Raw genomic sequence first — 17,459 nt, forward strand, 5'->3', positions numbered from 1 at the left:
GGGCCGTCAAAGCATATCACTGACTTGCGCTACATCTCGTGTCCCCTAACTCTACAGAGAAGAGGGCAATTGCTACATCTGTATATCCCCTTCAAAGGCAGAGTGTGTCAAAGACCCCGAGATGCTCCAGTGAACCAGTAACAAGGACCACACAGAGACTTTCAACGCACACGTAGACTTTGGGCCTTTTTAAGGTTGGTAGCAAGTGCCATCTAAAACTTGTCTATCATCCTGCCTTGACTAAAAGCAATACCTTGCAGCTTCCTGGGTGAAAAGGGAACACTAGCTACTCTCACTTATTATCCTGGTAACTAACACCATTCAGAATCGGAAATCCTGGCACAAATTTATCTTCCAAAAATTTGCAAATGGGAGAGATGGAAAAACTCCCTTAACAAATCATGTTCTATTGCATGACAACCAGATCATCTAAGCAAAGCAAAACTTGGTTAAAACCTGGAGAAGAGACTGCCAAATTTAAAAGAACTTGCTCAGGAAATGCCGTGGCTGATTCAGCAGGTGATACTTCCCCTCCAACTGTGTTGAGTCAGTGCCCAGAGTGGTGCTGAGACCTGTGTACAGATGGATGGACCATCTGAAAATTCAGATGTGAGAAGAACTCTGTGAAATTTGGATGCTGAAAAACTTTCAATTGGAAAAAAATTAAAAATAAAAATAAAAATTTGTATTGGGTATCCTGAAAGATTTCACCGATTCCTTTGACTTTGCTCAGTTTATCAGTAAAAATAAAAATGAGACAGAAGAGAGAAGATGCTTCAAAAAAATAATTCATTAAAATGTTAGGATGTCTCTGTTGGAAACCAGCTTCTCATTTCAGAGGTCTCAATTTTTGAAGCATTACAATCATGTAAGAAAGCAAAAAAAAATGTTTGACTGGATGAATTTGTTTTTCTTGCAAAGCTGGCTTGCTGAAAGTTTCTTTGAATGTGTTCTTTGGTCTCTGACTATCATGACATAGCAACAGATGGACTTTTGTGGAAATTGACTATCTACAAAGACGTACTGATCCCTGGACCTTCAATCCCTGACGCTTTGTGTTCATTACCGATCTTGAGGTATTTTGCCAAGAACTGGAGTCAAAGTTTCTTTGCTCAGTTCTGAGAATTAGGGGTTTTTTGGACATTTAGCCCACACATTTCAATGTCTTTGGTTTGAAGCAAGGTTTTGCTGCTCTGGTTCCATCTCTCAGAAACATTGTGACGTGTTAGCTGCAGCTAAACAGCATTTTCCCTTTTTATAGCATGAACAGTGACGCAGTCCAAGCCTTAATTTTCCCATTATTGCAAGGGGGTTGACACCCCCACCTTGACTTCATTCTCTAGAGCTTCAGAAAAGGCAGAAGATCACCAATGGCAGGGGGCTAGGGTGGACTTTGGTACTGGACAGGGCAGATACCTTATATACTACTGGCAGTAGAGCTTCAGTGACGCTGGCTTCAGCTGCTCTCTACTTTTTCAGGGGCTGAGCAGGCCCAGGTTGCCATGGTTTGGGTATTTTGCCTGCCCACACCTAGTATTATGCCATGGTTATTGGACAGAGCTGAAATTGCATTTCTGGGCTGCAACATATACCCGCCCTCAGGCACAAAGGTGGGAAACCTAGTGTGGAGCAGAGGACAGCCCATGGAAAGGGTTTGATTTGTTTGTTTTTAGTGCTCTTTGAGATGCTCCAGAACGTCTGCAACACCCACATGGGGTTTGGAAACATAATCCAGGATGTACAGGAGATCCACACTCTGTGTGACCCCGGAGCATCTCAAGCAGCACTAGGGCACTGCACATGGACAAAAGAGCCAAGTCCTGGTGCATCTGCTTAGCTCAGCACAGTGATATTCCCCAGGAGCTCCAGCATCTCCTCGACCCCCTTGATCCTTCAGCAGTGCACGCAGGCAGCATCACCTGGCTCTGGAGCAAGACTGTGCAATGCCAACTAGGGCATTTCCACATTGGGGAGCGGACACATTCAGAGTAGTCATTTGTGTCTCCTTTTAAAATTAGTACAGAAAAGTAAAAGCTGGAGGGGCATGATTCATCTCACCCCAATGCCAGCATCTAAAAATATGACTGATGGAGCCCTTATGGTGCCCATTTTTTTGCTCACAATGTCTCTCTGAGCCTCACCTGCAAAGTGTGAATGATCAGGCTTGTAGAAGAACAGCAGAAACTGTGAGGTGCAGAGGTAGTGAAGAGGACTGTAGATGGGATGGTTTCAGACTCATCCCTCCACTGTCCCATTGCCCCTGCATTGTCATCTCCCCCAACTTGTTCTTTGTGAGTGAGGAGGTCGTTTTGTCCCTCACTGCCTGCCCCTTCCCCCAGCAGCAGTCTCATTAGAAAGTCCTTTCTGTTCTTCCTTTCAGGATGGGGTTGCGTGGGAGCAAAAATCAGCTGACGTCCAATGAGAAATACGCTTCTGGAAGCAACTCAAAACACAGGAATAAAATCCCTCCCAGTCCACCCAAGGTAAGTCTCTTGTTTCTTTTTGGGGTCCTCCACAGCTCAGTTACTGCTTGGAGAGAAACAGGCAGTACTTACGTTTGATGGTAGGAACCTGAGTGCTTTTATTTCCTGAAATTTGGGAAATGTGGTTCAAAGGACAGAAAACAGAGGTTTACCCCTGGCTTCCCCCAACAAGCTTCTTAACATGGGGTGAACTGTTCACTGTCTACTCTGGGTTTTCCTCTGGCAAAAAGGATGCCCTTTTCGCTGTGGGGACATATTGCAGCGGTGAATCATCTGAGTGGGCTAACAATGATGGGGCTCTCAAAAGCTGGTTGTGTTGAGCACAATTATTCGGACAGGCTGGACAGGGGAGCAGAACAGGGGCCAGGAGGAGAAGGTGCAGGGGACACTGCTCTGTGCGCCATGCACCACTTGAGCACAATTCCTTCGTGCTGGCCCCGTATCTCTCAGACAGGACTGCTGCCCTCAGCGCTCTGCAACCCAGTCATAACCTGCTGATATGAAAAATGGCACAAAGATGGGCCAGATTCTAGCTAAGATTCAGAGCAGCAAACCACAAATGAAACTTTACCATCAGGGAAAATAACCGACTGAAGAAAGAGGGTCAGACCAGTAAGACACTAGGTTAGGATTCAGGAGACGTGGATAGACAAACTCCCTATATAAACCCGGGCAATCTCTTCATCTCTCTGCCTGTTGCTGTGCAGAGGGGATGAAGATGCTTTCTCTTTTCTTGTTCTTTGCTAGCAATGTTGCAAGGTTTCTCAACACTGCATTAGGCAGCCAGCACAAGAGGAGATGGAGGTGCAACTATCATGCGAGACCATCTCAGGTCCTGAGCTCTGAGATGAGGGAGGAATTGCCTAACATTGCTTTTGATGACAGATGGAGACTTTTTCGCCCTGTTAGTTTCATTTCTGAGTTCTCTCGCGGTTACAAAGTCCAGTCTTCATGACAGCGAATGTCAGATTGATCAAGAGGATGTTCTTTTCCTAAATTTTCTTCTCTCCAGCTCATTGGAGAGTGGCTGTTTTCAGTGTAAATACAGCATCATCAATCACGTTCTGGTACTCATTTTTTGCCACAGGCACCARGCTCTCATATGTCAGGGAAAATCCATATTTATTTCAGTTAGATTAGAAAGAGCAGTGAGCATCTCTCCTGCCCCACTCTGCTGATAAGCACGAATCAAAGGATAATACAGACAGCAGGCACTAGACATTTTTAACTCAGTGCCTGGRGTTCACTCCCTTTGCATGTGTGTAAATACCTCTGGTTGTGGCCGAACACTCACTTTAGTCACTAGGTACTACACCCTGGGCTGCTCATGATCACAGGATTGTGGTCTAAAGCAGGGTAGAGGGCAACTGAGCCCACCTGGCCATTTCCATAATATTAAACATAGCCTCCAAAACAAGGTGGTTGCATCCCAGTTGCCAATTAGGAATGATCTCTGACCCATGCTAACCCCGAAACCATTCCCAGGGGGTTGTGTGGGTCAGTACTGGTTGGGCTGGGCCAAAGCCGTACTAGGGACCATGTTAACATTTTAGTGGTTGTGGGCAGGCGAGTTGCAGTGCCTCACTGCTATTTAATCCGCTAGTGCAGTCGCGGGCTCTGTTTCCTGTACGTATCCCTGAGCAAAGAATATTCCATGAGCCTTGAGATAATTATGGCGAAGTATATCCCTGGTAGTCTGCTTAGAATAATATTGAGATTGTCATTTCTCAATGGGACCATTCACATCTCATCCCCCATTTATCCAAGGTCTGGCACCAGTGAACAGAATTGGATAGACCAGGGTCTAAATGAGTGGGTAGCAGATTTATGCTTTTATTCAGAAAGGAGCCAAGGATTATTCAAGCAGACTGTCAAGCCAGCTATGAACACATCACAGCGAAATGTGCTAAAACCATTACGACACACAAGGAGACAGAAGCAGGGRCCATTGCCAGCAGCAGAGGGATGTTGACTGACTACAGTGGACTCCAAATCAGAYACCCAGTCACCTGTGAAGCTCAAAGTAGGCCCTTCTGCAAAACATAGCAAAGTAATAAATGCCTTTTTTTTTTCCTTTTTCTGTTTATATCAAAGGGCAGGCAAGATATCAACAGACCTCATCTAAACCAAGCCTCTGTACAAGGTAAGATTCTTAAATCAATTGCTGTTTCCTTTGCCTTCCCGTGGGGTTTTGCAAGATGGTGGTCTCTCAACAGCAGGTCTTGAGAACAAGTTGTCATGYAGCGAGCGTGCGGTTTCTGTATTTTTACAGTTGCCAGGCAGGGAGTTTATCAGTATGTTTCGGAAGGTTCAGTTTAAATCACTAAATGTTTCTATCTGCTAATTTCTCACACTCATCAAAGAGAGAAGGAAAAAATGCCCTTTCTTCGTTGATTGAGCAAAGTGAGGTCTGAGACATCAGCTGCATGAGATTTCTCTGTCTCTGGCCCTGTCTGCACGGTGAAAACTTGTGGATGCCATATCCAGTCTTCTGAAAATTTCAGAGGAAATTGAAGGCATCAGAGGGCCCAGATAGACTGCAAAGAAAAAAAGGAAAAAGAATAAACAACAASAAAAAAAGAGAATAAAATTAGGATGGCCAGAGCCCCTGCTTGGAGACTGGGTATTGACTTCAACTCTGCAATTGTTTGCAGATTGCAGAATTGTCTGATGGCGCCTGGTAAATGATGATCTTTTAGCAGAAAACCTTCTGCTACCTCTGCCCAGCCTCCCACAGCAATTTGTTTCTATTTGTGTCAAAYACATTTTGTAGATTAAAAAAAGAGAGAGAGAGAGAGAGAATTTGAAGAGGGCATAAAATAGAGGATGCATGGAAGAAAGCAGATGGTAAAGAGAAAATAGGGACCTTCAAACGGGAGAAAAAGTAGGAGAAAAGGAGCAGAGGGTTGTGCCTGAAGGAGAGAGAGAGGGACGAGGCTCTGGAGAAGGAGGCATTCTGGAGAAGTACGAGGGGAAAAAGGGAAAAGAAGAGAAGACTATGTCTGAAGGGGCTGTTTAGAATATGTGCCAATTTTTTTTTTTTTTTCCGGAGCCACTCTGAAGATGGCACAACAACCCCACACTTGGTCATTTTATTCCTTTTAACAGTGAAGGGGGGAAAATGCAAAGTGGGATGAAGCGGGAAAATCTGGGGTCTGTGAGAAAAGGAAAAGGCAGGGCGTCAAATAAATAGGAGGGGTGGAACGGTGGCTCTACGCCTTCGTGGTCTTGGGGAAGGACAGTTGAGAGCCTCTCCCATGCAGTGTCCAGAGGAACTACTGGAATSTCAAAATGTTCTTCAAAACTGACATTTGTTACGGAGATCGTTACGGGAACACTAAAATGTTTTGTTTTGAGCCAGTTCAATATTATTGCGTCTTTCTCCTGCGCTGACACATGTGTGGTGGGAGGTGTAGCTCTTCAGCCTTGTGAATCRGGGTGAGTTTCCATGGAAGTACCAGTTTTCCAGAAATCATGCTTTCTTCTGGAAAATTGTTTTCATGGCATGTTTCCAAGCAACTGTGCTCTTGTGTTTCCATAACTGAGCAGACATCGCCAGGGCAGTTTTTCATGGTTTTTTTTTAATCAATGTTCTTACTCTGGCTAGAAGCACAACAAAAGCTACCTTCAGAGAGGCGGTTTTTACTTCTGCTTCATGTCAGAAGGCAGAAGTGGAAAGATGCTAAAAAAAATGCATTAAGTAGCATGTTAGCCATATTCAGCTATCAAAAATGTTTTGGTTTGTTGGGTTCAGTTCCAGTTTTGGAGGAATACTCACAGTGATAGTCTGGGGAAGTTATTTTTTTCTAGTAGTGCTTGGATTTCCAGAAGTGACTCTGYCTCTGTGTCAAAATGGGCTGAGAGGAACCATGTGAGACATTTGAGGCCTGTGTTTATTCTAGTGAAAGAAGGCAATGGAAGTAAATTGATAGAGGAAGCACAGAATCCAGACAATTTGATCACATGAAAAATCACAGACCTGAATTATATATAAAAATCAAAGACCTGAATTATACCCTGTGGAGCGCTTACAAGTTCAGTCATTCAAAAATTACTGACTATGGAAGAATGAGATTTGCTATAAAATTAAATACATATATATATATATATATATATTTTCTCTCTTTTCTGCACTGTTTGCATTCCTTTCATTTTGATTTTTTTTCCCTTCTGATCTCAGTGCTGGGCAGTTTGTTTCACAGCTTCAGGTTTTCACCGATGTCTCAGAAATTGTTTATTTATTTATTGTTAATGTAAGTCTAATTTCTCTTGTCTTTACTTGGCTTCTAGAAGTAGCATGAAGAAACACAAAAGTCTGTAAGTCTGGATAAGCCTGTAGTGTTTGCATCACTGCCAACACACATTTCGCTTAGGGTGGATCTTCTCTCGTGCTAGTCACTCATTTGTTTTACCTCGGGGATAAGCACTGATGATATCTTTAAGGTCAGTGCTGGATCCTCTCTCAGCTCTGTGGGGTGAATTTTTGGCTGCTTGTCCTCAGGCATTAATTATAATAGCCTGGGACTGCACAGAGAATCATTTTGGTGGGGAGGGGACATTTCTTCTGACTGAGGAACTGCAGCTTCAACCTCTCTGCTTTCTTTTTACTGACCATAGGATGAATAGGGCTGTTTGTCAGAGGGTGAGAGCTAAGTGCACTCTGGAAATTAAGGTCTTCTGAGGCATCTCAAGATTAGCATCAGTTTTTACGGCCATTTTTTATTAGTCATTTTTATAGTCTTTCCCTGCATATGATTGGAGTTTGAGAGGAACACTGTCAGAAACATGGCTATGAACTTAGTTAGAAAAAGGAAGGGTTGTTTCTACTGAAAAGGCTGACTTTTCAAAGAAAAATGAAAACTTCTGATCAAAAATAGATGTTGCTGATCAAAAGAAAGAGGGGGAAGGAGGATGAGAGAGAGTTGCCCAGAATGTTTGAATTTCCTAACGAAAAAGTTATGGGCTTGGGTTTGGCATAGTTTTCTGGAGAAAGCAGAAATTATCTGCAAATACACTCACTGAGTCAAAACAGGAGGCTCAAATATTTTTGGCAGAAAACATTTTCCCAGCACAAGCCTGGATGCCCTGAGAGACATCTCCCACGCGGTCACACCTGGGCTTGCCGGCTGCTGGGAGAGGCAGCGGTGCCAGCATGCAAACTCTGCAGCTCCATCAACGGGACCGAACAACGTCCCCTGCAGAGAGCGCAGCAATAAGGCCGGTGTGCATTCAGCATCTGCGTGCTGCTCAGGCACGCTTTTCTAGCCTGCATTTACTCTAGCGAATTAGCCCATGCTGTGCTGAAACGGGAAGCCGGACCCATTTTCAGCAATAGTGTCTCATAGCTCAGCGCACCCAGGTGGCCAGCACACGCTCTGAGGAGCTGTCATTTACCCCACGACCATCCTATCATTGCTCGAAAACAACTCGCGCTCCTCCGAGGGACCTTGGCACAGTCTCAGCGCGGCTCTGCAGCCGTGGGACGGCTGCAAAGGCCTCCCATTCATGACGGGACAGCGGTGGGAAGACTGTTTGAATCATTTCTATTAAGCCATCAAACTGGCACTCAGCCTATGCAAACTGAGCTGGTATCTAACTTTCCTGACAGCATCACAGAGCCAAGACATATTTGGCTCGCAATCAAAGCCTTTGGACTGTTAGCATTATCTGCAAAGCAGCCACTCTTAGCAGCTCCAGCGGCTTCACTGTGCCGGGTGCTGTGCAGAACCACTCATGATCTAACTTGATCATATGGGCCAAGAAAGTATTACCAACACTTTTTTTTTTTTCAGCGGGGTGACAAACTAAGAGACAGAAAGAGGCACTTTCATCATGAGACAGCAAGTCTTGCTGGCTTGAGCAGAGAGAGCTTTTCTTTTGGCTCACTTAAGTGTGCAATGTTTCTCAATGCATATGTTGAAAAATGGATAAGAGGTGGACGTAATATTCTTCAGCACATAAAACCTTTCTGTCCTTGCTTTATTTGTTCTTTTTCTTTCCCCTTTTCTCTCTCGATCCTTTTTTGTTTGTTTATTTGTACGTTTTCAACTTCTTCAAGATCAAAACTGTATTTTTTTTAATTTTATTTTTTTGGAATACATATCCACGCTGTGCYTGAAGATGTTTACACATCCGCTTCTATTTTTCAAAGCAAAAGTGTGAGCACTGTATTATTTTACCTTCAAAAAGAGTAGGACCATACATGTGGATGAGYACATTCATTGTGGAGATCTTGCAGTAGGCACATGCCCAGAAACCTTTCATGTCAGAGAAGCTCTGTGCTAGAGGGTTTTGGACATTCACCCGCTGAAACATGCCTGACATGGCTACACCATYGCATGTGCCGCAGATATATTGGGGCCTGAAATCTGTGAGCTGACTGTTTGCAGAAATGCTTAATCTTAGGGAAAAGACTTCCATTAACCTGATGAATGGGTGAAGTCCAAGGCCAAAGAGGGAGGTAGCAGTTACACCACAAGTTGCATGGATGACTGTGAGAGGTGCTAGCTGAGTGGCCTTCTCTCCTTTCAGAGTTGCTCACATCCACGTTCAAAAACCGTGGTAACAACAACTTTCTCCAGGAGGCAACGAGAGTTTGGATGCACTGCTAACGCCAAATGCTTTGAGATCCCCCAAAGGGAAGCATCCAACTGTGCAAGCTATTTTAAGACTTCAAAGCTTTCTGCTTTGTGCCTGACCATCCTTTCCTCCATACGCAGGAGTGGGTGAGGCTCTTTTGAAACTTCTCATTGATCTCCAAGTGCCTACTCACAAGCCTGAAGGGAACTGCTCTTGCCTTTGGTTTGCAAAACTGCAGTTCCCTTCTCTTCTCCCCTCCCACGCTGGCCCTTTCTCATCTGATCTCTCCAATAAATCTCCAGGCAGRGCAGCAGCCGGGCCCCGCATACACACAAAACCCGAGTTGTCCCAGAGACACGTTATCTTGCGATGACAAAGGGCCAGTCTGGCTCCCTTGCTGGTGGCATTATTTGAAAAGGTCACACAGAGACAGTGGCTTGAGAGTCTGTTTTGAAAAACTATATATAGGCCATCCATYGCTCTTACTGCATTAATAAGGCTGTGTACAAGCTAAAACCTTTCCACAGTCAACGTTCTCCTTTTTCTTTTTCTTTTCTTTTTTGCTACTGTGTTTTGGTTTGGTGTTTTTTTGTGTGCTGGTCTTCTTTATAAGGTTTGATCTGCCCTAAAATAGCTTCTCGTTTCTGCTTCAGTAGCTGCGAGCATGCAGAGCACATATGAACGGTTGCAAAACCTCTCGCAGAGCAGCACCGGCRCAACCCGGACATGCAAACATAGCGATTCAGCTCCCCTGAGCCTCCCGCCTGCAGAGATCTGCACCAGGGTGGGTTAGCAGTTTTACAGCACAAATACCGGGCGGCAGCTCTGCCGTGCACAGCCCTGCTTGCATGCACCGGCGCCCGAAAGTCTATTTTGCCATGACAAAATTTAGGCTGGACCAATATGGCTGGAATAAAAGTGATAGGTTAGGGTAGGGGACGGGCTCTCAGACCCACTCGCAGCCTCAGTCCGCCTGGGCTGTGAGCGAAATGGGTGACAGGAAGGCATAGAGCACCAGTTTCGTGGTCTGGAGGGAGGAAATCCGAAATATATCAAGGCCAGAGGAAGGGAAGGACAGCGTGGARTGGTAGCCGCCTCAGTGAGAGTTTTAATAGAGCGAGCTGAAGGGAACAGCTGGTCGTTAGCGACGCTGGGGAGAGAACGGCAGCGAGACTTGAACGTGGTGTCACATATGGGTCTGCAAGGCAGAAAAGGGAAGGCCCAGTTACAGGCTGAGTCAAGAGCATCCAGAGGGAGTGTTAAATCCTAGCAATGGGCTCAAGTAGCAGCAACGTAGATGACTCTCTGCCTTTTTTTAACCAAATAACCTTCATCTTTCTGAATGAAATCCCAGAGCCACCTTGGGAAATATTGCCACAGCGTTTTTTGTTTACCACCATGTAAAATTGAGGCCAAACACTGACAGTTTATTTATGACTCTTCTTATTCTGCACAAACTTCTTTTTTTTCTTGTTGACTCACTAGGTTTTGTGGAAATGGGATCTGGAGTGGTTTGAAAATATCTATGCAGCCAACAGTTTGGTGAATCAGTGCTAGTTCCCTGAGGAGAGGTTGGCAGGAAAATTGGGCTGGTGGAAAGCTTGGATTTGGGGAAATTGAGGGGGGGGTCAAAGCCCCTGTGCAGGTGGAGGTTGAAACACCATGCCATACACCTGATTGTGCATGACCTCCTGGTAGACACCAGGCTGGATTCAAGGGTATTGCTTTTTCTTTTAGGTGACTTTACTGTGATTGCACTGTACGATTTTGCTGCCTCAAGTGACCGTGACCTGGAGCTGGTCAAGGGGGATAAACTCCAAGTCCTCTCCAAGTAAGTAACTTGCTGCCAGAGGGAGCTCAAAGACATGCATGGGCAGTCTGGGAAATCAGGGGGACTTTGGAGCTGGACACTAATTTGCAGCTCACCAGCAATTCTTAGCTCTGCTCCAGATGCCGAATGTGACTCTGGTCACTCTGCTCTCTCTTCCTCCAAGATGGGGAAGGTGACACGTTGCTGTTTTCCTCAGGTTATAGATACTTTGGGGTCAGGTAGTGTCCTTGCCTGAGAACTACTGGGACCTTCTTCACCAGAGCCCAAGTCTGCCAGTGCATGTGGGTGCAGAAGTACCATAAATAACAACAATAACCTCTCGCCTGTTGCATATTTTGTGCTGATCGTGCTTTTGCAAAGGATGTGGGTTGGGCGTCATCGGAGGACAGGACAGAGTCTAGCCAGAGAGGTGGATGGTTTCATTTCATTTTCTTCTTTTAAAACTTATGAGAACAGAGGCTGACAGTCCATCTGCCTCATCCATAATGAGGTGGAGGTGGGCTTTGCTGGYCACTTTGCCTTGGAGCAGGCTGCTTAGAAGGGCTGCTCCATCCTTGACTGCTCTGTGAGGTGACCTCCTGAGGTGACATTTCTCAGCCAGACACTGTGGGCTGAGACCACTTGGCTGGGGCAGAGGACCCAGAGAGCCCACTGGGTGGGGATGGCTTTTGGTCTCAGCTGGTGGCAAGASAGAGTCACTTATGGGAGAGCAAAGCAGTGATATGTCTGGCAGGTAGAGGAAGGAGCAGAAAGGAGGAGCATTCATGTCCCTATGCAAGAGACAAAATAAATCCACAGTGGCCCAAATTTCCTTCCTCTCACTTGGGGCACTTAGCAGAGGTACCTTGGTTTCGGTCCATGGTCACTTCCTGTGCATTGATGGAAAGACACTGCCACCTCCGGAAGTCCCTGAAAGATTATCTGTYGCTTTAGTAAGCAGTCTTCAACTTAGTGGTGGCCCTAGGAAACTGAAACGGGCCGGCAGAGTAGATTAACATCTCCCTCAGTGAGAGCTGGCCTGCTTGCTGTGCTCTTGAAAGCCCAGAAACCGTGCTGTCTCTGTAGCCTTAGCCTCGGCCTGTCATGAAATCTTCTCACACTTTCCCTTCTTGGTTTGCAGTGAGGGGGACTGGTGGCTGGCAAAATCCCTCAGCAATGGAAAGAAAGGATATATCCCCAGTAACTTCGTTGCACAAGTAGACAGCTTGGAAGAGGAAAAGTAAGTGCGTAAGCTTACGAATGGTGAACATTGATTGATACAGGGCTTTCCCTTCTGAAAGAGCCCAGTCTCTCAACAGGAAAAACTTGCCAGCAGAAAGTAGTCACTGCTGGGCTGGAAGGCAAGAGGCCTTTCATCATCCATGCCAGCACTGCCCAAAAGTTTAGGAGAAGTTTTAAGTGCAGTGTGGATGCAGARCAGGGAGTATGAGATTGCTATTGGGAAAGTGGCCAAAGACTTGTGTCCCACTGACTTCATCCACCATGGAAAACAAGTGTTTTGGGGAAAGAACATAGGGTTATAATTACACTGGTAAATTAACAGTGCTGGGCCCCATTCTTCAGTGCTGAGGGCCAGTTCACCCACATGCATATTATTAAATCCCTCAGCCTCTAATAGAGTGGCCATATGCAAACTGGGACTGAGAATCACTTGGGAGGAGGTGGGTTGATTGGGGCTTCAGCTATGCTGGGAACTGTGCAAACAATTTAAGAGTGGAGAAAATTGAGTGCCAGCGCCCAGGCCCACATCCTGGCGCTGTTTGTTTCGGTAGCACAAATGCAGCCTTCATGTTTGGCTTCCTTCAAAGAAGATGGTAAAAAAGACTTGAGCCAAGAGGGTTTGTTATTCCTATAATGCCAGAGGAGAAATGAAGGGTTCCCATGAGGTACCTTCCCCTACAATGTTCGGCTATAAATAATCCATCCCTTTTGCAATTTCCTTTTTAAGGGACTAGACCATTACTGAATTGAGCAGATATTTAACAGTGCACAGAAATGTGATCAGGGCATAAATGCTCTTTGGATGCAAAGGGTAGGTTTTAGTGGCTGTCAACACCAATCCTCTGCCTCCAGCCCATGTACCTACTTTATACGCATCCTGTCTGGGCACGGCTCAGGGCTTGCTAGCTCGCCAAGGGAGCTGGGGGTCCCTGAGTGCCTCGGGGGCTGTGTTTGCACTTCCCTCGTATACGGTACTGTGCAGACCATCTACTGTCTTCTCTGACTCAATCGCTAGGCTGTGGAACAAGCCTAAAGTGACTAAAATCTGGTGTTAATCTACTGTAAAGAGTCTATCACTGGCCTTTTCCAGCAGATAAAGCTATTTGCTGATAAAAATAACCCTCAGTTTCAGAGTATGATGGTAAAAAAAATGAACTAACTGGAAAGAATTTGCTCTTTTTCAGAGCTTTTTTTTTTTTTTCAATAATGATTTTACGTTTTCTGTCTCCCAGGTGGTATTTTAAAACTCTGAGCAGAAAAGATGCTGAACGGCTGCTGTTGAATCCTGGTAATAAAGTTGGCTCTTTTCTTGTCAGAGAGAGTGAAACCAGCAAAGGTGAGATTTGCAGAGGGAGTGTAACTTCTCATTATTGCCACTGCTTGGAAAACCTTTCAGACTGGAGCTGCAGGGTTCAGCTGTGTCAGTGTTTCTATGGAGCTTCCTGGAACTGGTAGGAGAAAATAATGCTTGCCAGACTCGTGAGGGCTGTAGAAATGAGCTGGGGATTTCAAGAGCAAAGATTTGCTCATGTTGCTACCTTTATTTCTAGTTCAGGCTGTGGTAAAGGTGGTTCCTTTCACCATAGTTCATTGCAAAGAGGCAGTCACACACATAAGCAGCAATGACTTTCCAAAACACTGATTAATGGGTTTTCTTTTCCCGTTCTCCCTGAGGARATACTACTTTTTTGGCAAAGGGAGGTCCTTGTTGGCACTTTTGAGGAAGCATTTGTCCTGTTTTCAGCAGAAACTTGCAGAATTTTGGAGAAAGTTCTGGAGAGAATATTTTCCTGGAGGATATATTTGTTCCCTGCCAGTTTGTAGCAAGGGGAGTTGATGCAAGCAGAAGTAGATTTTTTTGAAGGAGACTGGAGCAGGGAAGGTGGGCGTCATTCACTTTCTCTCCATATGAACTTGTCTGTCTTTTGAGGACRTGACCCAGTGAGGACGGAAAAGGCAGAGCATTGTGGTCACCTCTTTTAGGCAGTGGATATAGTTGTTAACCATAGTACTTAATAACTATATAACTGCAACTTCTTTGTTCTGTTCTGTTAATTTGTAGACAGTCTGGAAGTTGGTTTAAATTGTCCCATGGGGATTTTGCTTTGGTTCTTCCCTACTTTGCTCTCCTTGCATCTTCCAGACCAGYAGCTGTGCTTACAGCATGGTGCTGATGATGGTTCCCTCGATTTGCTCTGAACCAATTCCTTATAGCAGTTCAGGAAAGTACTTTACTCTTACTGCACTTTGGTTTTGCCTTTGTGAAACATATACAGGAGTTCTTCYTCACCATATGGGGAAAGCTGGTCTGGTTCTTCCTAATGCAGATCAGTAGAGACTTGGAGCATCCCTCTGAAGTAACATGGGATCTTCTTTTCCTTGATTCAYTTCCCAAATGCTTCCACAAGGGCCTGGCCAARCAGTAAAAGTGGGAGCAGATAGACAGAGTCCTCCATTTYACAATCAGTTCTTGCCTATGGTAGCTTCTTCTTCGTGTCTGTTATCTCTTTTCTCCCATTCACCTGGGTGCTCACCAAGGCAGTATCTGCCTCTTCCTCCATGGCTACATCCTTACTAGTAAGTGAAATAGTGCCAGAACCTGGATGATGCAGCTGGGTCGTCCGTTCAGTCTCTGTGCGGGTTTGATCCTGGCATGAACCAGGCACCATTCCCAACAGTCAAACTGAATGCAGCCACCCTGTTTCGGARGGTAAGAGAGTTTCATCACATGGATGTGACCTCAGAGAGCAGGCTCTGGCATTGTGCAGTTTACTCAGAGAGAGGCAGYCTGGCTGCACAGAGCCCTGGCTGTACGGCCGACCCGACCTTGCAGCCATCCCCAATGACAGGATCTCACCGCACACGTAGAGKCACACTGAAGTGCTGCTCTCGAACAGACGTGATATCTAGTGTGCTAAGTGGGGCAACAAGATGTTCCCCTTCCTGTAGCTCTSTCCCTCCAGCCATCAGGCAGGAGTGTTGGGTTAACATTACAGCAGCCTACTTTTACCTAGACTTTTAACTTCCCTCCCTGCTCCACCCCTGGTTTCACCTCTGCATGTCCCTGCTAAAGTGAGGGCAACTAGGAGGGCTGCTTTCTATGCAGATTTGCAGTTTTCGGAATTTTGGAGCATTCAAGCCAGGAAACTCTGAAGAATTTGTTTTTAGCATTGCCCCTTTGTGAGTCATTTGGTTGCTTGAATATTGTTTCCCCCACTGTCTTCGTGGTGCCTTTGAAATAGTCAAACTTGGACTAGTCACTGCATTCTCCTCTTCCATTTATCCCTTTCGTGCTCTCTCCTTTGTTTGCTGGGATATTTGACCAGGTGCCTGTCATGGTCCAAAATGGTGAATTGCACCTGGGGGGAACAGGCGACAGTTAATGTGCTGTTCACAAGGCCGGCAGACACTCATGTGTTGCAACCGAAGGGCTGGCAAGGGGAGAGGCCCTCTGTCCACGCATGCTCTTAGTCTTTGTGGTATCTCTGGATGCCCRTCATGGCAGCAATCAGACCTTTTCCTACACTTGCTCAGGACAATTGTCCTTTGTTTCCGCTTGCCATGAGCTGCAAACACAAAATGAAATTATTCCCTCAAAGGCTGTAATTCTCTGGAGTGTGGGTTAGTCCAGATTGCATGGGGCTTGGACAGAGGTGGGGTCCTGAGATTCAAAGAGGAATAGCCAGGCTAGACCTGGTCTCCAGTGTCTTGTCTTTGCTGGCTAGAATTAGACTTAGCAGGAAGCGTGTGATATTCTGCACTAGCAGCTGTAGTATATTCCACTTCTGTGAAAGTCCCCTCTTAATCCCAAAGGGTCAGAAATCAGCTTCTGCTCTGAAAAGTGAGTCTCATCTCTGCCTTTTTTGATATTCAATATTCTGTCTCAAAATATGCTGTTGTTCCTTCAAACACCTAGTCTTTCTCTGAATCATTCTATGAATTCAGCTTCTATTCGTGTACTGGCTGTGCCTTAGACTTCCTGAATGGCCACAGTTACACCATTTGATCTATCTCAACCACAGTTTCCTACTCTGTAAAGAAAACAGGAAAAGAAAAAACCTCGCACCTCCAAAGGTGCTGTGAAGCTGCATTTGCCAACATAAAGCAGTGTGACCCACAAAAAGATGTCCAGAGCAGTGCCATGGAACTAACCCTGCCCTTTGAACCCCAGAGGTTCTTCTTGATTTTCTCCTTGCCATTGTATATCTTCATTSACCTAGCACATCGCCAACAACATTTGACCTTCATGGGCAAGCACGGAGTTGAGCTAGGGCAATCGCCCCATTAGCTGCATGCTGTGGAGGGTAGTTGTCTCATATTGGACTCAGCCACAGCAGGAGGCATTCTGCACCCTGCATAATTGCACTACCTTGTCACAGTCCACCCTAGGYATTGCAGGTGTCTCATTTTGCTTGTGGTTAAAGATACTAAAGTTCTGCAAACCTGGGGGCTTTTCTTTGAGTCAGCATTTTGCAGAGGCCACGAAAGGCACATTTAACATCCCAGGAAGATGGGCTCCTTGTTAGGAGAGTGTGGGAATCAGATCAGCACTGAAGTCATCGGCAGAGAGCTAGCCTTACTGAAGCTGCGGGAAATAAACAAATCTTCCCCCGAAGCAGTAGTATTCTGAAGCCTGCGGGAACACAGTCGCGCAGCTGTGCCGAGTCACGAACTCCTGGCGAGCAGTAAGACTGCTGTGTCTGTGCTCCCGGCGGGAGGGCCCTTGCAGAGTTCAGCCGCAGTATCCAGTTGAACTCTTGGGTTTCTCACCCCAAGCCAGGGAGGCAGTAGATGCTGGATGATAGCATCACCCATATCACAGAGCTTCAGCTCGGTATTGGAGTGTGCAGGATTTCATTCTCTGCAGAAGGGGACACAGGGTACAAAGGAGTTATCTTTATCAGAAAAACAGCACTTGGTACCATCTGACACTCCATACAAATGGTAAGGAGTTAAGAGCCCCATGAGGCCTTTAGAGATAAAGGATCGCACATATGTAATATGAAAACGGGACTCAATCTGACACATAGAAATCAAAATGTAGATATCTGCACACATGGGAGGTGTCTGAGATCTCATTGTAGGCAATGGGGCTTGATTTGGTTGCCAAAACCTGGACATCTTAAAGTCATATGAGGTGCCCCAGGGTGTCCTGCTTGGCTCCAGGAGCTCCACCAGAAGGTGTGGGTTCACATTATACCTGCCAGACCCGTGTGGATGTCCCTGAGTATCTTGAGTGGTACCAAAAAATCCATGTTTAGGTGATTGAATCAGCCCTAGGTACGTGAATCTGGAGCTGAATCTCACCCACTGTACCTTCTGGAGGTCTTCCCCAGTTTTTGTCT

At 45.8% G+C, this 17,459-nt stretch overlaps 1 protein-coding gene across 1 annotated transcript in view; it reads left to right on the forward strand.

The window, feature by feature from the left end:
• BLK (BLK proto-oncogene, Src family tyrosine kinase) overlaps nucleotides 1-17,459 on the forward strand; it is a 47,464-nt gene that overhangs the window by 16,345 nt on the left and 13,660 nt on the right. Inside the window, exons 2-6 of the mRNA XM_026061119.1 lie at nucleotides 2,381-2,483; nucleotides 4,578-4,626; nucleotides 10,800-10,893; nucleotides 12,014-12,112; nucleotides 13,347-13,450. Coding sequence (XP_025916904.1) covers nucleotides 2,382-2,483; nucleotides 4,578-4,626; nucleotides 10,800-10,893; nucleotides 12,014-12,112; nucleotides 13,347-13,450 — 448 coding nt within the window. The 5' untranslated portion in view covers nucleotide 2,381. The remainder of the gene's footprint in view (nucleotides 1-2,380; nucleotides 2,484-4,577; nucleotides 4,627-10,799; nucleotides 10,894-12,013; nucleotides 12,113-13,346; nucleotides 13,451-17,459) is intronic.

This window comes from Apteryx rowi, unplaced genomic scaffold (assembly GCF_003343035.1).
Source record: "Apteryx rowi isolate R43461 unplaced genomic scaffold, aptRow1 scaffold_176, whole genome shotgun sequence".
Lineage (NCBI taxonomy): Eukaryota > Metazoa > Chordata > Aves > Apterygiformes > Apterygidae > Apteryx > Apteryx rowi.